The 25,349-nt window shown below is 42.4% G+C and overlaps 1 protein-coding gene across 1 annotated transcript in view; it reads left to right on the top strand.

The window, feature by feature from the left end:
• ANO2 (anoctamin 2) overlaps positions 1 to 25,349 on the top strand; it is a 1,767,324-nt gene that overhangs the window by 1,738,514 nt on the left and 3,461 nt on the right. Inside the window, exon 24 of the mRNA XM_078673987.1 lies at positions 13,312 to 13,417. Coding sequence (XP_078530113.1) covers positions 13,312 to 13,417 — 106 coding nt within the window. The remainder of the gene's footprint in view (positions 1 to 13,311; positions 13,418 to 25,349) is intronic.

Here is a 25,349-nt window from a genome sequence, read left to right as displayed (position 1 = left end):
ACAGCCTCCAAGGGCGCACCCTGAAGGGTCATCACAGATCTCCAGCTATCAGCTCAGCAGGGTTCTGTAGCAGATGCAGAGCAGCGACCTAGAGAGAAAATGGACATTTCATATGGTCCTGAAAAATCCATTGATCCTTGGTGGTCACTGTAAAAAAAATCCCTGTGGTGCACTGAATCGATAGTCACAAGACAGAAAACGTACTCCTTTAAACCGCATTTATTTCAGTATACATTTCACCAGTCCAGAACCCAAATAAGTATGACAATGGTCGCTCACAATGTTATCTAACCCCTGCAACCTCATAACCCACGCTTCCATCATTTTAATACACAGTGGAGCTAAAGAGGAGCGCACATCATTCTTGTGAAAGAGGCATTTTACAAACTAGACACGAGCGCTACACGCGTCGCGCTCATCTGCATTTTACTCCTAGAACACCTAGAACACGAGCGCAACAATTACCCATGTTGCGCTCGTGTTAACGATTTGTATATATATGTAGCAGACTTTCGGCCACATGCATCAATCTAGGATTTTGCATTTCCTAAATAGCGAAAATTAAGGAATCGCTATTTAGGAAATGCAAAATCCTATGCATCAAGAAATCCTAAAAGTTTTTAGGATTTCTTCATTTTCGGAAATTGCGATTCCTTAATTGCGAATCGCAATTAAGGAATGGCATTACATTGATTCCTATGGGCCTAGAGGCCCATAGGAATCAATGCCGTTTTGCATTTATTTTTTTTGCACTCGCAATTTGTTGATGCATTGCAAGGGTGCAGAGGGGGGTCCAGGACCCCCCCCTGCACCCCTGAAATGTATTTTAAAGTGCATGTTTCACACACACATGTCCTAAGGACATGTGTGTCTGTAACATGCAAGTTTAAAAAATGCATTTTTTTGCTTTTGTAAAAATTTTCGCAAATTAACACGAGGGTCAACCTCGTGTTAATTTGCACTTCCAATTTCAAAATTCGCAATTTAAAAAAAAATGATGCATTGCATTTAAAGAATCGCACAAATGCGATTCCTTAATTGCATTTGCATTTTTAAGAAATGCAAAAAATAGCGAATTTTGACACTTGCATCCCAAAAACGTATTTAGGAAGTGCAAACGGCCGAATTTACCGATTCGCACCGTTTGCACTTCCTAAATAGGTTGATGCATGTGGGGGTTTCCCCCTTTACATTTTTTTTCAAGTTAATACATGGTCTCGGAATCTTGTTGGAAGTCTGAGTGTCCTTGTGCTCCTAGGTACTTCAACAGTGGACTCACTAGGAATGCCGGCACTACCTAGCCAGTGTCTCTAACAAAATCAAGTTAATCTACATCTAGAAAGACGTTGTCTTAGGAGAAGGCTTATTGTCTCCATAAAACAATAGCACACGGTTAAGATTCCAAACAGCACCTGGCGTCCACTCGCACAGCATTCTTAAAAACTTGAACACTCGAATGTGTTCTGACCAACATGCTGCACCTTCCGTTTAATTTTCTTGAGACGAACCAAGCCCCCTACATGTATATAGTGCTTGCTGAAGCTCCTTTCCTTTTTTTTTTTTATAAATGTGTCTTTCATCTTTAACTTGTATTTTTTCACTCTCCATCGTATTTCCCTAAATTTCACATCAGCAATTTCACCAAACTCCTTCATTTTGTTTCTCAACCACAATTTTGTGCTAGGCTTCCATCCCTTTAATAGCTCAAAATGGCTTACCGCTGTTACAGAGTTAGGTGAAGTTCTGTTTGCAAGCAACATGGATTGTAAAGCTTTCCTCCAATTTAGACCACTCTTCAATAACTGAATAACTTCCTTAGGTACAGTTTTGAACCTTTCTACCTGATCCTTAGCCTCGAGATGGAACACAGCAGTTAGTTTATGTACAATATCACTCCTCACCAAATCATTTTTCACATATCTATTAATGAATTGAGGTCATTATCTGTTACCTGTTCCTGGGGAATACCTTCTCAGCAAAAGACTTTGTCAAGAAATTCCACAACACTTTCTTACATGACCTCCTTTACCATTTTCATTTCTTACTATTTCGAAAAATAATCTACCATAACTATACCAAATGCGTCCTGTCTAGGTAGGACAATAAATGGGCGAATAATAGCCACCCATAATTTCCAACAAGGGTGCTTCTGGTAATTCACCCAATTGAGGTTCAGGAATTAACACTCTTGCAGATGTGTCACTTGATTCACACTAACTACAAACCCTTACTTGATGTTCAACAAATATATCCATTCCTGGCCACCAAAAACTCACCCTGACTCACCTTCTAGTGCTTGAGATACCCATGTGTCCATCACGAGCGATATAAGCAACAGTTTTCCCCTAAATTATTAGGTGGTATAAATTTGTCGCTCCTTACAACTATGTCATTCTTCACAGTAAGCTCTTCTTGCTCCTTAAAAAACCCCATTAACTCTCCTGAAATCTTGCTCTCAACTGGCCAACCATTCTTAATACATGCAATCACTTGATTCAATTCAGACTCTTTTCCAATCTCATCTTTCCATCTGGTTTCCTGTACCACTGGATGCTCCAAATCCAATAAATGGATATCCGGTAAAGTGGATGCTGCCTCCTATTCATCGCTATCAGCATCCATGTGATTGCCATCTGGTAAAGGTAGCCTGGACATACAATCTGCATGCACATTAAGTTTCCCAGGAACCCACTCCATACTATATTGGAAATTCTGCAACCTTGCCGTCATGGCACGGCCACCTCTCAGTGCCATCATAATCACTAAAGTTTTTTATCTATTTTATGGTGAATTTTATGTCCCATGAGAATGTCCTGAAATGCTCTGCTCCCCCCACACAAGACAATAACTCTGATTTACCGAATACTTATTTTGAGCCTCATGCAAAGCTCTAGATGCATATGCTCCAATCCATTCCGTTCCACGATTCCTTTGCATCAAATCACAACCCAAACTACAATTTCTGGAATAAATCATAACAGATTCTTCACCTATGACAAATGGTTTGAGACAAGGTGCTTCAAGAATTAATAATTTTAGTGCCTTGAAAACTGCAGTCATGCTATCATTCCATTCAACCTTTGCATTCTTTTTTAAGAGACATAGGGTCCAACTTGGAAGCATAATTAGGAATAAACTTTGCATAAAATTCTGTTAGGCCCAGAAATGTAACTAACTGTTATTTACAATTAGGATTAGGCACTTTCATAATAAACTTTGGTTTAATACCAGACCCACTAATAACGTGTCCTAGGAACTACACTTAATTTTTTAAAATGTGCATTTCTCAGATCATAGGGTAAGTCCTTTAGCAGATAATGCTGCTTACACATTCCTTTAGTTGCTATTGTGTTACTCTGCACCCTTGCCAAGCACACGAATATCATCTTGTAAAGCTAATGCACAATCTACGCCTTCCAATGTTTCTTCAATCAGTCTGTGGAACACAGATGCTGTGCTAGATAAACCAAATGGAATCCATGTAATGCTAAACAGACGCTATGGTGTACTAAAGGATGTGAGATTCTTTCATTCATCATCTAGTTTGACTTGATGGTATGCATGAGTCAAATCTAAAGTCAAAAACACTTTTGCACCTGCTAATGTGGTGACCATCTCATGCAGATTGGGAAGAGGATGGGCATCCACTCAGAAAGCACTATTAAGACTGCACAAAGTGATACATATTCTTAGCTCACCAGAGGGCTTCATCAAAATGATCACTGGAGACACCCATGGGGATGGCTATTACTAGAGTGAGTTCTGACCTCTCCATGATGTCATTAGGGTAATTGGGCCATAAAATGAGTGTCAAAGTGTACTCCTTCTGCCTAACCAGGGACTTGAAAGCTTTTTCAAGGATTTTTGCCTGCAGAGTCAACAGAAGACCGGTACCAAAATTGCAAGCCTGCAGCCTTGCCCCACGGAATAAATCCAACTTCCAGAAAAGAGATCAAGTCAGAAGGTAGACATTTACAACAGATTTAACTCTCTGCAGCATCCAATCAATGTCAGTGGCTTCCTGGGTGTGAACTCTGGACTTTTCCCACTCAGAGCTTCTCCCGACGAAGGCTTCACTGAGACTTCATCCTTCGCCAACCCACCTTCGATGGCCTTTACTTTGCATCCAGTCTGCAACATTGGCCCACGGAGGACTCTACCTTCTCAGTAAATGTCTAAAGGTAACTCTCTGACCAAGACCTGCCTGGGAATTTTATTTGACCCTCACACTATGGTGGTTGGGCAAAAACCATCCCTTTATCCCAGTCTAACGTGACCAGTTGCCCGCTGTTGGGGCTTTGGGCATTTTGGAGAAAAAATTTAACTCAGACTTTAAACATTCACATTTCCTGAACCCCTTATTACATTCTTGTCATCTTGTACCATTTTGTTGATTAAAATATTCTATTTTTTAAAATCAAAAATGGATTTTTATTGTGTTGTGTTTTTGACTTTTTAACTGTTTAGGTTCTACTAAATTCTTAACATATTTTCTTATGTCAAGCCTGTGTTCTCTGTGCCATAGTTACCAGGTCTTGAATGCCGGTTTAAATTAATACTTTACTGGAACTAACAAGAATACTGACATTATTATTGTGGTGTACTACAACTCACCACAACTGGTAATCAACTACCTCACGAACAGCAAACCCTGCTACTGTTATAATAGCTTTTTGGACCTTGTCATTGTAAGGATATGTTTAACATCAAACTCGTATATGTCCTATTGTTAAATACCATGCACCTTTCCTTGTTGACATTTAAGACCTACTTAGGGGTGGCATATTAATATTTAAATAGACTTTTTAGGTCTGTCAAAAGGGATTATTTTGACTGGTCGAATTTGTGGTTTTACAACTGCACAGACAGGCTACAGTGGTGTTAGACCTGTCAGCCTTAGGGTAGTCTTTACCCAAACTTTTTGCCTCTCCTTCTCTATTTATCTGAACCTATTTGTGTTGGCCTTAGGACTCTGTGCACATTACCACTGCTATTGAGTGCTATAGTGCTTGTGCCCTCTCCTCTAATAAATAGTAATATTGACTTACACCCAATTGTCATATTTAATTTACTTAAAACCCCCCAGTAAAGAGGCACTACCGGTGCCCAGGGCCTGTAACTCAAATGCTGCTAGTGGGACTGCAGCATTGATTGCTCCACCCACTTAAGTAGCCCTTTAAAGATTTCTCACACCTGCGATTGCAGAGCCTGTGTGTGCAGTTTTAGACTGCCATTTCGACCTTGCAAAATAATTTCTTTTTAGGCCTAAACTTCTGTTTTAAACACATAAAGCTCACCCATAGTGTAGGCACTAGGCAGCCCAAAGGACAGGGTGCACTGTATTTTAAGACCAAGACATGTACTTTTATGTTTTACATTTCCTAGTAGTGAAAACCCATAGATTTGTTTATCACTACTCCAAGGCCTATCTCTTCCAAAGGATAACAGTTGAGTTGCCTTATTCCATTCTGTCAGTGTTATTTCCAAGTGGGAAGAGTCCTACGCCTTTAATATTTGTAGTCTGTTTTGGTTCACATGACTGGGTGTAGCTGACAGTTAGACTTTGTGTATACATCCCAGGAGTGGACATTTCCCAGGAAAGCCAGGAAAGGTTCCTAAGCGGTATACGGAGAGCGCCGGGACACCTCCGGTGGAGGTAGCTGTGCGCGTTACAAATTGCGAAATTTTTTATTTATTTTTTATCTACTGGTAAGATGAGTGGCGGAGCTGAGCACAGTCCCATTTACAACTGAATAGCCTGTACTCTGCCTTCACACACAGGACCTAACAACCCTACATTGTCACTTCAGCCACCTTGGAGCCAGGGCAGGGGAGACATAAATTCCTTGCACTTCACAGCCACTGTCTAGAAGCTTTACCCACCTTCCAGAAGGAGGGCACCAGTGTATCGATACCAATTCTTCAGTACACTTCTGCACCTGTGGATACCCTGCCAGGGAGAATGACTATTGTGCTGCTACAAGGACTGCCATTCTGCTGGACTGCTGCTCTAAAGGAACTGCTGCCCTGCTGTGCTGACCTCCTGCCCCTGCCCTGTTTCCTGAGGAAGAAAAACCAGACATGCAACTTCATCTTCAACCCAGGATCCCCGAGTGACTCAAAGGGCTTTTCTGCTGGGCTCCTGTTGTTAGTCTCAGGGACATAAAAGGCTCAACAACCAGCTCCTGGACCCAGCTGCAGTGAATTCATGACCCCCAAGTGGCGCCTCTCAAGTTATGGATCCTTAGTCTGGATCATGAGCTCCTAAAATCAAGCTTTTTGGGCTATTCATGACTGCGAACGCACCCCTTTGCCTCGATGGCGCCACTCACAACAAAATTCAACCTGAGCAGCCTCCAGCCCGTCTCTTCACACAGCAAGCATATATCACCGGCAGTGGACTATCAAGATGAAGCACCAGCTCGCCCATCTGCAATGCGCATCATGCTCTTGCGCCACACCAGCCACCGCTCAGGATGCTCTCCTTGTTCCATGGGGCAACCTCCAACATAAACGGGACTCTTGGCACAAAACTCAGAAGGTAAAACCTAAGCAGTGTAATCTGTGGCTGTATCTGACCCATGCTCCATCGCGGTCAGCCTCCACTTTGACCCAGTCCAGCACGACAAGATAGCCCCGGTCGGCACTTTAAGCTTTTAGGTGCTATTTTAAACTTTATTCTTTTTAAAAAATGTACAACACCAGTTCTACTGATTGGATTTTTGTTGTTTTGGTCTTGTTATATTTATTTAAGTGAGATGGCGAAGTGAGCCAAAGAATGATGATGGATTCAACCCAGATCAGTGACTGGGGGTGAGTGTCTGAAACGTTTCAGCGCTCTGTCCATCATCTCCTTGTCTTTGCTTTGTTCGTCCTGAGTTGGCAGGGTATGCCCAGACATGGATCCCTTGCTCACTTTGCCACTTAATTCATGCTAGCCTGGCTGATGAGGGGTGTTACCCCAAAACCGGTCCCAGGATGCTAGTTTACGGTTCAGGGAAGACCTGTCTTGGGAGTTTGGGCTGGACTGTTCCTATGAGGCACAGGGTCAAGACTGATTTGCATATAGCTGGGTCTGAACTGAGGTGGCGAAGTGAGCTAAAGAATGATGATGGATTATTCAACCCAGATCCGTGACTGTGTGTGAGTGTCTGAAAAGTTTCAGTGCTCCGTCCATCATCTCCTTGTGTTTGCTTTGTTCGCCCTCAGTTGACAGGGAATGCCCACACGTGTGTCCCTTGCTCACTTTGCCACTGGAATCAAGCTAGCCTGGCTGATGAGGGGTGTTACCCCATAACCTGTCCCAGAGTGCTTATTTCTGGTTCAGGGAAAATCTGGCTTGGCAGTTCGGACTGGACTGTTCCCATGAGGCACACGGTCAAGACTGATTTGCATATAGACTGAGGTGGGGAAGTGAGCTAAAGAATTATGATGGATTCAACTCAGATCTATGACTGGGGGTGAGTGTCTGAAAAGTATCAGCGTTCCGTCCACCATCTCCTTGTGTTTGCTTTGTTCGCCCTAAGTTGGCAGAGTATGCCCAGAAGTGGGTCACTTGCTCACTTTGCCAATGGATTCATGCTATCCTGGCTGATAAAGGGTGTTATCCCGAAACCGGTCTCAGGATACTTGTTTCCGGTACAGGGAAGACGTGGCTTGACAGTTAGGCTCGACTGTTCCTATGAGGCACAGAGACAAAACTGATTTGCATATAGATGGGTCTGAACTAAAGTGGCCAAGTGAGCTAAAGAATGATGATGGATTAAACCCAGATCTGTGACTGGGGGTGAGTGTCTGAAAAGTTTCAGGATTCCGACCAGTATTTGTGTTTGCACAAATACTTTACACATTGCCACGAAGTTAAACCTGACTTCTCTGTGCCTAGCTACCATGGGTTTGGGCACAGGTAATTTGGGGATTGCCTGTGCCTTACCCTGACAAGGATTGTGGTTGCTGCTTCAGCAGGGCTCAAACACCAGTCAACCTGTAACCCAATTTCTAACAGGTTGTAGGCCTTGTGAGAAGTTGGCCTGGTATATGCTGTCCAGTAGTTAAAATGGGCACCCTGCACCAGTCCAAACAACCCTTATTGATGATTAGGTCAAAGACAACCTTTACAGAAAGCTATCCTAGTGGTAGCTGTGGAGAGCAGCCTCCAGGCTAAGTCTTGAAGGAATGTAAAGCAGCCTGTTTTACGAGTCTATAACCTCCTGAATGACCAAATGAAATGAGGAACACACAAGGAATATATAAAATATATGTATTTATTGCTAAACAGCCTCTACTATCCTCTTTATGAAATTAGAAAACAAAGCACACAATATTAAATCACTAGAACGACAGTAAATAGCACAATACAAAGTGGGATCTAGGGGGAGAACAAACCATATACTAAGAAAGTGTATAACAAACACGACTTGACTAGACACAGTGCCTAGAGCACGTAGAATCGCTGGGACCCCAAGGAACCACCCAAGGTAGTGACACAGGGGACCCACGGGGGACGCGTGCAGTGTGAGAACACTTAATGGGAAAGTTGCAGTTGGAATTTTAAACTTTAAGGACACTTCGGAGAGGACTTTGGGCAAACCCTTTCAAACATAGAAGGTTATAAGGCTAGCACCCATGTGAGCATCGGAGTACTCATGTTACCTAACCCAGGGAAGCCTGGTGCATAGGTGTCAAATGGTGTCGGAAATCTTCAGAGTTTTCAATGGTGTGATGCTGAAAAGTGCTGCTACTGTGAAGAGGAAAAGTGTCCGGTGTGATCCAAGCCTGAATTGGAGATGAGAAGAACCCAAAAGCACAGGGGACAGAGTCTGGGTCACTTCAGGGTGACCAGGGACTCTTTAGACGAATGCCCACCGATGTCGGGTGCTTCAGGTGAGAAGAGATAAAGCTTGACTCTGCAGCCACGAGGACCAGGAGATGTTGAGGATGACCAAATTCCGCAGTTGAGCTGTCCCATGAAGGGTGTCGACGGCTGGGGGTCAGTGTCCGGATTGAACACCAACAAGCCTTGGCAACTGCAACTCATGCGTTCAGAGGAAATATGCTTTGGTGAAGACCAGCAAGGTCCTGGGGACTCTCCCAGTGATGAAGAGTCAGGACACATCTGGAGCAACCAGGACATCCCACTGAAAGTTAAAGTTGCCTTCACAGGGACCCACAGGCCAATGGACCAGAGATCGCAAAGGGACCTCGAGAGGAATCACAAAATACTAGCCCATGAAACACTCGTGGAGTGTAGGCCAGTAATCTTCAGGGCAATCACTGCTTGGAGTCTAGACTACAAGTTGCCCAAAGCACAGCTTCAGGGGTTTCCGTAAAGCAGATGCTTCTGCAAATGTACACAGTGCCCAGGGGTACGGGTTGCTCGGTCCCCTCGCGAAATACGGGTCTCAGATTTGCTGAGAACACTAGTCGACCTCGGGGACAATTGGAAACCTACCTCCTGTGTTGCAAAACTCTTTGGAGTCTTCAGAAGCTTCAGAGATGCAAACTGGTCAGATGCGTCTTTGGTGCCTGCTGAGCTGCGGAGTAACTCCTTTACTCCAAAGGAGATTCTTCAGTCATCTAGCGCAGTGTAGATTGTCGAAGTACTTGGTTTCTGTAGCAGAGTTTTGTCAAGGTAAATTTAAAGTCCTGTAGCCAGGGGTTCCTACTTTATACCCAAGGAAGGGGTGGGACAAACTCTGGGGACCCACCTATGGGAGGGTCAGGACAGAGGGTTGGCTACACCCATGTCCTTTGTCCAGTTTCGCACCAGAGCAGGAGCAAATGGCTCCTGCAACCGGTTTGAGTTGGATTATGCACAGGGACACCAAATGTGCCCCCAGTGCAGACATCAAAGCACTCTCAGAATGCACCCACCCAGCCCCAATACACTAAAGCCTGTCTGGGAGGTGGTTACACCTCCCTGTGATAGGAAGCCTATTGTCATGCCTTCCCCTGCTCGAGCTTGGCTCAGCAGCAGGAGAGCAGGCTTGTGTCTGTGGCTGGCAGCATCCATTTTGTGATGCCAGGTTCTGTTAAGCTGGGACCGGGTGTACCGGTGTAGTCATACTTCTCCATCTAGGAGGATGGAATCATACCTCCCACACCAGTTACTGTTGATATCAAACACGACATGTTTCCATGTAGCCGTTTTAAAGTTAACATTTACCGCAAGGTTATAATGCACTTCAGAGTATATGGTTGGCTACATCACAAAACAACCCCGGAGAATAGATTCCGAAGGCTACAGAGGAGCTCTGCTCATTCATAGGCATCCTCTCACATAAAACCCTGCACCCTGCCTTTAGGATTGATAAGGCCTGCCTTATGGGTGACTGATTGGGGTATACGCGCAGTGACATAAGGTAGATATAGTGATCCTATATCTAAGTAAGGGGTGCATGCACCATCTTACACATGTTGCAGTAGCAGACCAGTGGTGTCAGTTTGAGTGGCCTCTCAGGGGTGGCACGATACATGCTGCAGCCCCTGTGAGGCCTTTGGGGGACCTATGCCCTAGGTACATAGTGTACCATATACTAGGGACTTATAAGGGTACCCCAGAATCCAATCTGGAGTGTACCTAAAGTACATGCTATCAATTTAGTGACAAAGCAAATAAACTGGGGTCCTGATTAGCAGGATCCCAGTAAGGCTAGTCGAAAACCAGCAAAACACCAGGAACAAAGTGGTGGTAGCCATGCAGTCAGATTCCACCTTCCTACAGGCCTGCAGCCACTTTTTGTGCTATCAGTCTCGTAGAGGGTCAATGTCTGCTGCAGTCCATTAGTGACATTCAGCCTACATGCCCTAGGGACTCTTTGTTTCATATATTAGGAACTTAAAGGTAAGTTAAGTATGCCACTTAGGAATATAGCCAATTTTGACATGATTCAGATGTCAGAGCACATGAACTAGAACCTGCTTTTCGGAATCCTAGTACACAGTCTCAAACATCCAGCTGTAAAACCTAGGAAGAGGGGGCATTTTCTTACAGCCACAGTTATTGCTCTTACAATTGCTTAAAATGTAGATACAAGATGTATTGTAGTTGCCTTAACTGTGCATCACTTACATAATAGTAGTAAGGCAAAAATGTGCTTCAGAGCTAATAGAGGTTTTATTGAAAAGGAATGTTATGTCCACAGTCAATGCTTCAGTGATCACATAATGCTCTGAACAAGAAGGAGTCAGGAGGTGGTCGGTTCATGGCTCTTAAGTGTGAGTGGCAAATTCCTCTGTGTACCATGCCTTGATATTGGTGAAAGTCTATGCCTCCAAGTCAACAGGGCGAATTTTGTCATTTTTACAGCAAGGCATTTTACTTTGAAAAAGTTCTTTGTCGTAGCTAGAATGTTATGCTGTGAACAGTAATGATTAAAAGCAAATGTTATAAAAACAGATTCTCTTTGAAGCTGGCAAAAATGTGACCTGGTTAGATCTGTAAAAGTTTTCATAACTTTGCCCTCCCAATATTCTCCTAGCCTTCTTTAAGAGAAATCAAACTTGGGTGATATTTTTCAATTTGAGTAATCACAAAACTTTTCTAAGACCCTGGAACACAATATCACCAGCAACATATTTCAGCAAAAAGGGGAGGGCAAAAGCTTTGGGGGAAACCGACCCTAAGGCTGACAGGTCTCACACGCCTCAATATTTCTGGAAAACGTTTTGAGATGTCACAGACGATCTAAAACTAGATAACTACCTCATATGTCCTTTGTGGTTCATATCTGACAGGATTGCATCTTGTTTGTGGGATCATCATAGATAATAACTGTGACAATGTATTAAACATTGGCCTTGAAAAGATAGTCTTCTCTGTGTCCTCCTCCCTTTTGATCCTACCTTGTACTCCTATTAACATTCTGCTACTATTGTGTTGCTTAGAAATGTTGTGGGCAATGGGAGAGCACAGTTTGCAACCTGAGCAAATATTTTTTTTAGAAAGAAACCTTTATGGAAATGGATAGACTAGCAGGACTTGCGGTTTATCCCTACTATGAGATTATTTGCATGTGTCATTTTGAATCTCTCAGGTGGAGCAATTGTTTCATTATTCACCATACGTATGGCAGGAAAGGCCAAGCTCAAATGGTGGAGAATGTAAGAGATCATTTGTGTAGAACAAAACGGAAGCTTTTTTGGAAAGAATACTAAATCCTCTTGTGCATGCCTCTTGTATCCTTGTCATTGTGTTGGAAATTGAACTATCCATGAACCATATCTAATTCCCCACTCTCATTTTCTTCACATTCTTTGTCATGAGTTTACTCTATCTATGAATCTTCACCATCAAATTTACAATATAACTTATCCACCTCTCCCATACATCGCTTTCCCTTCTTCACAAGAACCCACCACTGCTTTGAACACCACCTAACCTCATTTACAACTTTACTTAAATAACATATTTTTCAAAATCATCTTTACCACCATGTTACCCCATGTGGTTCAAAGATACACACTATGGTAATAAAATAAAGTAAAACCAAAAACATTGTCTCTTAAGGGACTACCTTGTGTGTGGATGTGATCCATGTGAAAACGCCCAATGCAGTCACTCAAAGTGAAGTTAGTCAGTGGCAGAAGTAGGCTCACCCAATGCCCCATCCTCTATGCTGTAGTGGATGGAAGCAAAATGTGATGACACAGGTGACCAGTGGCTAGTGCCCAACCTATAAAGCAGGATCCAAATCAAAAGCTACTAAATTTATTAACGTGGGTCTTTTAGTGCTGCTGAATCTGCAGACCTGTGGCGGGTTCCCACACAGAAATAAAGGAATTAATCTCCATACTCTGATAATATTTGCTCATTTGGCAAAAAAGTCCTTTCCTGTTACACTTCTGGGCTTGGACTCACTTAGACTGCTTTCAGTTTCTTAAGGTCAATGGCTACAAGACGCATGGTATAGTCTCGGAATAGCGTGGCTTAAATATGATCTGACAAAGATATTGTTCCCTCAATATCATTTACACAAATAGCACCTCCATTGCAGTAAACAATAGAAAATCTACACCCAACAGACAGATATTTATTACAATAATATTTAGGTCGTAACATTTATGTCAGACTATATTTATGTTAACAATAGTCTGACATGCAACCGTACACCAAATCACAATGTCTGTTCTGCTAACACCTCCAGCCACTCCTTCCACGCACACCCCCACTCAGCAGCCCTCTACCCAAATATCTCATTACTAGACTTCTGGCTGCCATTTCTAATCATTCACAGCTCATTTCTTCTTGGAAAGGTGTGTCAAAGTAGTTTCAGGATATCTAATGAATGTTTTAACATCTCTTTTGGTTAGGTACAAGGATTACAGAGAACCTCCATGGTCAGCAAACCAATATGACTTCTCAAAGCAGTATTGGTCAGTCCTAGCAGTTCGTTTGGCCTTTGTTATTCTTTTTCAGGTAAGCATTTCTTTTTTGTGATCATTTTTAAATGGATGTTCATTAAAGGAGCTTATGAAGGGGCAAGTCAAATTTAATTACATTATTACCTCACTCAAAATCTGCATTTTTACACAACCCCAGTCTCCTAAACATGGTGGTTGACCGGATTTCAGTGTTGTAAGCTACACCCCAAGAATATTATATGCACTTAAATACCAGTTTGTGCATATTGTACCTGATCCTTTTTGAAGATGACTATCTGATGACTTTTTTTAACAACCAGTAGGTTGATTTTAGTAATGTGGGTGTTTAAATGTATGAATGGTGTGTGTATATAATAAATTATTGGTTATAAAACAGCAGCATAGATTGGATTAGGATATCAATACACTTAACATATATTTAAACATGTAAGTAATTACACATGCGTGTGCGCACACACACACGACTGTCCAATTAGCGGTGGAGAAATATGTGCATGTATGCTACGTCCAATGAAACATATTACATGGAAGAAGCGTATAAATTATTATACATGTATATATTTCACCAGTGCAAATATAAAATTACAGTCTAACTAATCATTCACTGTGTAGTGCCTCACAGATTACATTTTAGTATGACAATAAACTCCTTGTGCTATAGCAAAATACTCTTGTTTATAAATGCTATTCCTAAAAGCAGTACATCCTGGCATTAACCATACACACAAATGCAGAGAAGCAGCACAACTCATTGAGGTTTATCTTGTGAGTCATATTTCCCCTGTCCACACACAATTGGTATAAATAATGTAAAATGTTACAGAGTCAGCAAATGTGAGTGTGTATGTGCTCTGGTTTTATTTTAACATTGACATTATTTAATTAATTTTTTGAAATGTGGAATAAAATTAGCTGAAGTGGCTATGATTCTGCATATTCCAAGTTCCATGCAGTGCATTATGAGCAAGTTACCATCCAGTACAACCCTGTATATCACCTTTGAAACGATATCAATAGAAGGTTTACTTTGTTATAACTAAGTTGATTCCCCTTTGTCAAATTCTGGCAACAATTTCACAGTTATTCTCACTGGGAACTATTTAGAAATGCCGTTGTGCACTGCAACCTTCCTCAGCAGACGTTTTAAATATAATGCACATTATGCTTCATAACACACTCAGAAAGACTTCAAAAGTTCCTGGTATGAGGAAAAAGTACAGCATTGAAGAGTCTTAGCAGAGATGTGGAGAGCTATAAACATGAACCTTGTGCAATTAAGTGAGATGGACGTGTGCACTTGTGCCAGATTATAACCAACCCATTCCTAAGACTCTGTGACCTGGTATTATCTCTTATTAGCATCACCTCTAAAAGCCTGTCTCTAAATCATGTGGTTCCAGCGTCACTCACGCTGACAACCAGCACTTTCCAAACCTTTCAAAATGATTCCATGAACTAATTGCCTGCATACAGTTCTGGAAGTGGGTGGAAACTATCGGATCATTATTGAAGGCTGACACTACTAATTGAGAGTCTTCAGCATAGAAGGCAAGTTGGAAGTCAAAGCTCATGAATAGGGTAGCCAGTTCCGAAACATAAAGGTTTCCCTGAAGGACCCCACAAGTGTGTCAGAAAGGAGAAGATTCAAATCGACCTAAGTCCACTGATTGTTGTCTATTGGAGATAAAAGGAAGCCAGGAGGGACAAGGCCTTGTCTTTAACTCCCAGTTCAGCCAAGCAATTGATCAAGGTCGTCTGATCCACTATATTAAGGGATGAGGACACATTGAGCAGGATAAGAGCTGCCAAACCTCCATTATCTAATGCAGCTAACATCTCCTCAGTGCCTTTGATTAAGGAAGTGTCTGTGCTGTGCCCAGGTCTGAACCGAACTGAGTTGGGTTCAGAAGATGGCTATCATGGATGAACTGGGCAAGCTGCATATTCAGTATTTTCTCCACGATTTGTGCTGGGAGAGGAAGGCGGGAAATGGGGCGATAATTGTTGCGGTCTAATGGATTCAGGCTAGGTTTTTTTTAATTAAAGGGAATATAGAGGCTTTTTTCCACACGGATGGAAAAACTCCAGTGGAGAACATGGAGTTGAAGATGGAAGAAAGATTAGTTGCTTTCACCTCAGGTGCTAGCTTGTGTGTACCGCGTGTCACGGGTCTAGTGGAGAGCCCGATTTAGAACTGTTAAGATTTTTTCTACTAGGTCAGGGGAGATAGGTAAGAATTAAATGAGAGGAGCGTAGGAGAGTTTTGTAGGAATGGTGCAGTCCTTAATATCCAGCTTAGAAGAGTTTTCAAATTTCTGGGAAATTTGATTTACTTTTTTCCTAAAATTGTGAGCCAGGATGTCACAAAACTGTTGGCTGTGAGCAGCAGCATTGTTACTGAGAAGAGAGATAAGCTTTGTTACTACATGGAATACATCCTTGGTGGTGTTTTTACCTGATTCAATTCGCTGTGTGTAATAGTTACTTTTTTCTTTTATTAGAAGAGTTTTATACTTGGTCAGTGCTAGTTGGTAGGAGTGCTTCTCGTGCACATAATAGTGCATGCATCAGCATCTTTCCTGTCTCCTGCTTCCAGATGATTTTATTGATTATTTTGATTATTTCTTTTTATCCCAGTAAGACTTATTTGAATTATTGTTAAGGTGTCTGGAAGCTTGTAACAAGTACCATTTTATACCCCAAATACCCAAAGGTGAAAGAGCCTATTGTTGTGCATTACCCTGCATGAGTAGATATTGGGCAATAAATTGCTCTCTTGCTTATCATGTATAATAATATCATATCGCAATGCATTAAACTATAGCACGCCATTCAAACACATATCTAGTTTCAAAACACTCCATGCTGCCATAAATAGAACAGTCAGTCATAGCTCTGAAACAGATATTTTAGAAAAAGTTAAAAAATCACGCAGCATACACTACCCAATGCACAACTCACAAACTTTCTTTTGCAATATTTGAGCAAGTAAGACTCAGTTAAGTTTTGAAGCCACTAGTTCCAGAAATGTTCCTAATTCCAATATTTGTCGCCCCATTATAGCCTATAGATATAGCTGACTGATCTTTCCTAAATCCTGTTAAATTACAATAATTACCTTACCTCCAAGAGTCTTTGTGAACATATGATTAACATATCAGCCATTGTGTCAATGTATATCGTGTATTATTGACATTTAATTTTGCTATTGGAAAAGATCTAACCCTGGGCATAGTTTGCGTAGGAGCGCTATGCATAGCTACGCAAAGTGCACTTTGCACTATGCGAGATACGCGTAGCGCTACGGGAACTGCGTAGTGCGCTGTTCGGGATGATTGCACAGTGCCGGATGATTGTCCGCACTGTACAGTCATTGAATACGGCATCTCGCACAATGCAAGCTGTCATTTTCTGCATCTCGAGTAGATTTTTACTTGAACTGCAGCTTTCTCAATGCTGACTGGTAGTTTCTCATTGCGAGCGATCGCTAGCATACACGACCACTCGCTATGAGACACCTGATCTCCCACAATTGAGAATCGCGTCGGGAGGTTTATTTTCCACGCTTGTGATCGCCAACTTGATGTTGCTGATCGCGAATGAGGAACAAGTCTCGCCAAGATGTCATTTTGCCCGCTAACGGTCGCCAACGTGACGTTGAGGACCGTGAGCAAGCAAAAAATGCCAACTACGCTACCCTATGCGTTTTTGCACAGTGCAATTCACGTAGCACGAAGTAGCACAAACTACGCGAGCGTAGTGTAGTTGGCCACCCAACAAACAGTCTTAATCTAACAAAACGAATATTAACTATTGTGCATTGAATGAAATGAATATGAAGCAGTCTCCTCGGGCAGAACATGGCAATTACATAGCTCTTGTTTTTCTTCTTAGCAAAATCAATCAGAACAGAGGATTATTTAATTGTCTTTTCATTAATTGTCTAATTTCGGCTTTTATTTACTGTAATTCTTCTCTCAAATAAACAACTCGCAGTGCTCTAGAAAGCCTGAAGTATAGCTACTAACGCATCTATTGATGGAAACCCAGAAAATGTTATCTAGTTTTAATTTATTGTTTTGAGCACTAGCACATTGTTTTAGGTTCGTTACTAAGCCCAGTAAACATTAGATTTGTAATTTAAGAGTGTCATTATGTAGGTTCAATAATCTATGCATTGCTGTGATACCTGTTAAATCGAATCTCAAATTCATCAGACCAGAAGCCAATGAAACACCATATAATAGTATGAGATTTATTTTAGCTTCTGAATTTGAATAGTGCTTCACCAATAGCCTGTTCTCCATACATATACATTAACATCATAACTGACATATAACTCCTAAACATCTTTGATCAACATCCATTGACTGCTTTTTTCAATTTAAGTTCCTATCTAAAAACACACTGAAACGGTAACACTCAACCTGTTGAATGTAGACTTCATTAATAAATTAGGTTTTATTAATAAATCATGTTAACGTCCTATTCTAGTGACCAATTGGCATGATGATGGCCTTTGGCAAATTCTCATGATCATGGTCATGTAACATGGTTGATTTACTTTAGCAGACCAATTGCACGAAGAAGGACATCACACTTTCTGGGGTCGTTAGGTTTCCCTACTACGAGGTGAAGGCAACCCATGAGGATTGAATAGCTGCCCGTCGCATTTATCATTTTCACTGCGTCTCTTCACAAGACATAGCAAGGACCAGCAGCTCATCCTGTCTAACAGAATCATTCGCAAACAGGGTCCCTCCCTTTCAACCAACAAGATTTGGCATACATGGCACTTGTCATCGGATAGAGGCAGCGAGATATACCGGTTATGGCCATTCTTGGCCTTTCTTGGAATCGTTTGAGGGCCAGCCCCCTATATGAAGTTGCAGCATTGACCATATTTTTACTATCATTGACGCATCTGTTCAAGTATTGGATCATCTACGCTTTGATCCAAACTGTATCCTTCTTCTTCCTTGTTTCTGCAATACATACCTGTGGACAGTTGTTATCCTTTTATATCCTATATATATGGATTGTGCCCAACTAATCTGAGAACAACATTCGATGGTGGAACTCATGATGAAGGCAGCTTGGCTGTCGAAACTGGCGTAGAGTCTTTATTTGGAAACCACCTAAAAAGAGCTATATATTCATTAATCCACAATGTATTTGCTACATCAACTGTGGATTACGTTAGATAATGTTAGTAAGATCGTATAAATCAATATGATCTGCTTAATATAGTATGTGTGTGCCAAGAATAAATTGTGTTAGAATGTTGGTTATGTGTCAGTCTCTGTAGGACTTATGTTTTTCTATATTTTTCATAATATATGTTTTGTATGCACAAATAAGATTATGTATAATTGAATAAATATATTTTTTTATTTTTCTAATCATTAGTGTCACTGTTGGTTTTTATATACACTTGTTTTGAGAGACTGTTGTGAAGCAGCCCTAGAATATTTCCATTAATGTAATTCCCTATCTAGGTGTACTTCTTATCCTTCTCAGGGGGAGCCTTTCCTTTGCATTTATTTCATCACACTTTCTGTTACATCTCCATTATATAAACGTAGAAGAATAAAATAGGATTTAGACCAAAACTCATTCTTTTTCCAGCTGCTTCATATGTTAGGTCATGGCAAAATCCCCAATCAATTTGTTAATTTTATTTGCATCCATCTTTCTTCGTACAACTGTGCCTGAAGATTTTGCCGAGTCTGGTCAAATAAGGCAGTTTCTGCTAAAACACATTTGTGTGGTATCCAATAAATGCTGAGCAATTGCAGATGATGTTAACGTCTTTAAAATAACTTATCAGCAACATCTAAACAAGCATTCAGTTGATAGCTGCTAGGATCCCCATGTACCTTTTTATAGATGGGCTGTAAGACGGAGCATTTTCAGGATGCAGGCAACACATTGAACCTATATGTTGTTATATAATACGGTTAACATAGCTGCCACTAACTGAAACAGCTTTTAAACCATCCATCAGCAAACAATTAGGGTGAGAGGTCTCAGAAATTTGGTACAAAGTAATGTTTTGATGAACAGCTGCTGGAGTTTTCGATTGTGTGTGTACTTGGTCCTTTAATGACTTATGTGAGATAGAGTAAATAGACAGTTTTCTTCCCAGACCTATATTGTTATCCAATAAGGACCAATATTTCTTTGTTTTGAACTATTATGTGGACTGTAGCACTTACTGTGCCATCCATTATTGTGAAAGAGAAAAGATAGCTTCCTGCCTATCAGTATAGTCTGACTGTTGCAGTTTAACCCTGCAGGTTGACCTCTCAAAATAACCGCTTTTGACAGGGAAACCTCCCTCTTAAATATCATTAAGCCCGACCTATGTATGCCCTGTAGCCCACAAGACATGGTGCATGATATTTAAATGTGGGACATGTTACCATGTCCCTCCAGAGACAAGGCCCCGAACACTATTTTCAATGTAGAAGGTTCTGGTTCTCCTATAGAAAAACTAGAGTACATATTAAAGTATTAATTCTGTTATATTGAGTTTTGGAATACCTCAAAAAATTCTTTGACCACTATTTTGAATATTTATAAAAAATTTGTTCTAATTGAAAGGTTAGATTTTTAATAATTATTTAGGAAACTAACTTTTAGAAAGTTACACTTTCCCTGCCTGGAGCATCTGAAAGATAATATGCATTCTCTCTCCAGCAGTTGCCCAGCCAGTACTTGGCCTTAATGTGGAGTGAAAACGGTGCCCAGAGCAGGTACAATGGCCTAAGTGTTGGGAGCTCTTTTGATTTTCCTTGCAGGTGGACAAGTTAGGGTCACCTCAGGAACTTATTTGACATTTAGAGGGGCCTGTTGTTTCACAAGTAAATGTGAGGTGAAGCCTGGAGAAGGCAACCCTTTGACCCCCCAGCCAGGCTCGCACCAAATACGGTGTCCACAGAGCTCATTTCCCTAGCCACACCTTTGAGTAGTCACACCGGCTCTGAACAAGGTAGAAGGGGTCCTGCATTTTGGATTTTAGGAGTAAAGTGCACAGTGAGATTTATTTTACTGACGAGAAAGCTGCATAACTAGGTAGGGTTCCTCCTGGGAACCTTACCCTATTTGTAACAGAGGTTTGAGTATTCACCCCACACTCACCATCTGGTGTCAATAATTAATATGGCACCCCAAGGCATCCTCCTAAGAACTCTCTCTGGGCCAGTGGAAGAACAGAAAAAGTACTGCACCTGCTGTTTGGTACCTGTGAAGAGGCCTGAAGGACTGGGCCTGTCCCATTTGTACCCAGGAGAAAGAAATGTACTCCCAGGGTCAGTTGCCTGACCTCCTTTGTGGAGGCAAAACTAGATTCAAAAGGCCGTTTCCCTGACGCTGTGGTCTGCAAAAAGAGGTTTCTTTATGCTTGGAGATTTTCCTTAGTGTTAAATGAGTTTCAGCTGACTCTTGGCATGAAGGTATCCAGTCTTGTGGAACTGATGGTTGGACAGAGCGTGCTTCTTTTGTTCCCTTGAGGATTCTGACCTCTGAAAAAAATACAGTCCAAGCATAGAAATCTTGACTAGTCAAAGGTGCCAGGAGCATCCAGCTGACACAAGGAATTACTTTGGTGTGAGTTTTTCCCACCAAAACCAACAGCTTACTGGGAACTCGTTCAACTGCTAACCAACTTTGAGAAGATTTTCGTCAGTAGATCCTTCAACCTAGCCCCCACTGGAGGATTTCAACTTCCATTTCAGAGACCAAGTTCCTTTGTGAAATCTCCAACCAGGTCGTACCTCGTTTGTGTAATCAACCTGCGCTCCATGGCTGTCAACCTGAAATCCAACCTAGGTCCTGGTATACTCATTTATAGACTACTATTGGAACTTAGTTTTTCTTCGTGCTATTTTAATTTAAATCTTCTCAAATCCATAGCTCCAGTTCCCCTTATTGGATATTTATCATATTGGAGTGATCCTTCTCCATTTTATAAATTGAGTGAGATTTCTACTATGCTGTATTTTTTACTTTAACTATTTTGTTACTTCTAAATGCTTTACATATTTTCTTGAAGTAAAGCCTGCCTGCCTGCCTGCCTGCTCTGTGCCATAGCTTTCAGGGGTTGAACTCATGTTTAAATTATTGAAACGTTTGCCTGGACCTTACAAGTAAGTGTCCTTGTTATCTGTGGTGTACTTCAATTATCAACAGATAGTTAATCAATTCTATAAAGAGATAGTACTTCAAAGTCACTAACATTGTTCCTTAGAGAGCCAAGTGTTTTGGGATCCATTTAATATGTGTACATATGTTTAATAACCTGTTTAAGAATGCAATTGCATAAAAATAAAAGTAATAATACATGCACAATAGAAAGGAAATATGTAGAAGAGGCAAAATAATAATTTAAAAATGTTTATTCCACAGGCGTGAACGCCTTCATCTCTTCATAATATATTAGGTCTATATACATTTATGATAACATTTGTAAAAATTGCATTGCTGGCCATTCTTCAGAAGTATTGCTATACAAATGTTAATATGATCAATATAACTACTGTTTTGCTTTTTCATGAGATGACTATTGTATTTAATAAAGTTGAGTAAGTCTCAAGTTCAGAAAACAAAAAACACTGACAGCGGAGCCTTCCAGCTACCAGCACCTACCCGATTTCTGCACTCTAAGGATAATATTCCCACTATATTGGGTGGGAGCTGTCTGCACACTGATTAGTATCCACCGTCACAGTACTTGTTACCAACAGGGATTTAACAATTTACAAAAGAAGCAAAGGTTCACCACACGAAGCACCTTATCAACACAAACAAATCAATTGTCCATATCCAGAGAACAGAGAATTCTTCAGTGTTTTCTTTTTTCTTTCTTTATTATTATTTCATTTTCATTCTGGATAAAACACTGCATTTAACACAACAAACAGCCGATGCGTTTTGTCCTTATACAGGACTTCTTCAGGGCAATAGATTAGGTGGGAGTCAAGCCCCTCCATATGCTTTTTGAAATAACGGATTCCCTTTTGGGAGCAGTTCCCCGTCCAGGAAAGTATTATGTTAGAAGTGTTGCACTGTATATATCTAGGCAACAACTAATATCTAGCAAGGGCACATCCCACTGTAATGACGTCCATTCCAGCCAGATTCTAATGTGGTTCAATATGAGAACTTCGGAAAATAATATCTTTCGAGATGGTACACTTACATCACGTGGCGCTGTGAAGGACACCCCTTAATGCAGGGTGAAAACCTTGTAATGTAAGTACTCTGTTGTACCTAAAATTAATCTGGACAAGGCGGACGTCCCATTACAGAACAACTCAGTAGTTGTTAATGAGAATGGTATGTGAATAACAGCCAGAGTAAAAATATTGCAGTACAGGCGGGTGCTGTGGGATGAGTCAGCCGGTTTGCTGACTCGTCTCGCAGCGCCCGCCTGTACTGCAATATTTTCTCTCTGGCTGTTATATACATGCCATTCTGATTAACCCCTTCCACGCGGGGCTAATTCCCCAGCGGGGGGAGGGGGGCCGCACACGGCACCACGGTGCTGGTGACGAGCCCAGCTCCTCATGCTGCACAGTAGAGCTGTGCTCATGACGAACTCAGGATGGAACGCCCGCACAGGAGGGGAATTAGCCCCGCTTGGGCATTCCGTGGCAGTTATGACGAGCTCAGCTAGTCATGAGCACAGCTCCACTGTGCCTCAAGACGAGCGGAGCTCGTCATAAGCGCCGAAGGGGTTCACAGACCGAGTTATTCTGTAATGGGACATCCGCCTTGTCCAGATTAATTTTAGGTGCAACAGAGTACTTACATTACAAGGTTTTCTTCCTGCATTAAGGGGTGTCCTTCACAGCGCCACAGAATGTAAGTGTACCATCTTGAAAGATGTTATTCTCCGAAGTTCTAATATTGAACTACATTAGAATCTGGCTGGACTGGACGTCATTACAGTGGGACATGCCCTTGCTGGATATTAGTTGTTGTCTAGATGACCGTCAAGGTGACCGTCCTGACGCTCTCAGAAGCGGTCGCTCCCTGCTCCCTGCTCCAGTGGTATCGTATTGCTACCCAGCCTGTGATCCCTGCCTGTGATATTTGTGCATTTAAACCCACTGCTTGTCATTGCGCTGCATGTAACAGTAGACCAAGAGTGTGCATAATTTTCATTAACTAGCGCTTTGCCGATTGAAGCACTATCGTGGTGCTACACGCGCATGCCCAGCTGTTGTCTCTGCCAGCTGCCACTTAGCATTGCGCTCGTGTGTGTAAGCATTGGCGAGTGTTTAACTTTCATTTTACCGTGTTGTGAAGCCGCCATTCACTCGGTGTGCCCCTTGATTTAGGCAATTTGACTTGGATGCCATTTTGTTTGTTGTTTGTGCCTCGGAGCCCGTCCTCTCCGACCGATCCCGCCTCCCTGCTGACCCTCCCTCGCCCCTTCCCTTCCACTATCCATTTATGCCAGATGCTTTCTCGCGCAGCGGCCACGCGCAGCGGTCGCGCCCCATGCGCGCCAAAGGTGCGCCAAAGGTAAGCCCGTCTACGCCCGTCCGCGCCTGGACCGCGCCCAGCGCCAGACCCCCTGGTCCCCGCCGTACCCAGCCCACTAGAGTCACATATGATGCCACAACTCTCCTCGCCCTCAACACCGGACGCTCACCACAATGCTGCGAAGCCACCCCAGGACATACCCACGGCCCATTCGCCTACCTCTCCTGCAAGTTCAACTGTTCCAGGACCCTCACCAAACCCACTTCCTCCACACACAGCCCCGACTCTGACCGCCTGAAGTGCATCCTGCTGAACACCCGATCGGTCCACAGACACGCAACTGAACTCTGGGACCTACTTGACACTGCATCACCGGACATCGCCTTCCTTACCGAAACATGGATGAACACTTCATCAGCACCCGACATCGCCATCGCCATACCGGACGGCTACAAGATTACCCGTAAAGACCGCACCAACCAAACAGGAAGAGGCATCGCCATCATCTACAAGAACACCCTCAAAATCACGACCAGCTCCGATGATTATCTCGCTACCGCCGAACATCTCCACTTCCAGATCCACACCGACCCTGGGACCACACTTAGAGGCACCCTCATCTACAGGCCTCCAGGCACCCGCACTCAATTCAGCGATGACATTACAGACTTCATCAACCCACATGCCCTCACCTCCGTGAACTACATTCTTTTAGGAGACTTCAACTACCACCTTGAAAACAAACACAACAGCAACACCACCGCCCTTCTGGACAACCTGGCCAATCTCGGACTCAAACAACTTGTTGACACCCCCACCCATGTAGCCGGACACACGCTCGACCCTATCTTCACCTCCAGTAAGCACATTTCCTTCGACCACACCACAGCCCTTCACTGGACGGACCACAGCTGTGTTCACTTCAGCTACAAAACCATCCTAACCCACAACCGCCCACAACCCATTCCTCTGAGAAACTGGAACAAAATCACTTCCGACCAACTTCTCACATCACTCAACCAAAACCCTCCCACCCTCTCACTGGACCCAAACCAAGCAGCTATTAATCTCAAGCAATGGATCACCCACAGAGCTGACGAATTAGCACCCATGAAAAAACACCAGATCTAATCAGCCCACAAAAAGGCTCCCTGGTTCAATGATGACCTTAAAAAATCTAAGAAACTATGCCGCACCCTGGAGAAAACATGGAGAAAAAACCTGACCACAGACAACATGTCCACCCTCAAGGCTGCCACCCGCAAACACCACCAACTGATCCGATCCGCCAGGAAATCAGCACTTAAGGATCGTCTTGACAACAACACCCACAACAGCAAGGAACTTTTCAACATCGTTAAAGAATTCACCAACCCCACCGCAGCATCCAACGACATCACTCCATACCAAGACCTCTGCGATGCGTTATCCTCCTTCTTCTACAACAAAATTGCCGACATCCACATCAGCTT

Source organism: Lissotriton helveticus, chromosome 1_1, assembly GCF_964261635.1.
Source record: "Lissotriton helveticus chromosome 1_1, aLisHel1.1, whole genome shotgun sequence".
Lineage (NCBI taxonomy): Eukaryota > Metazoa > Chordata > Amphibia > Caudata > Salamandridae > Lissotriton > Lissotriton helveticus.
The sequence above is the reverse complement of the archived record's forward strand: the minus strand, read 5'-3'. Positions and strand labels throughout refer to the sequence as shown.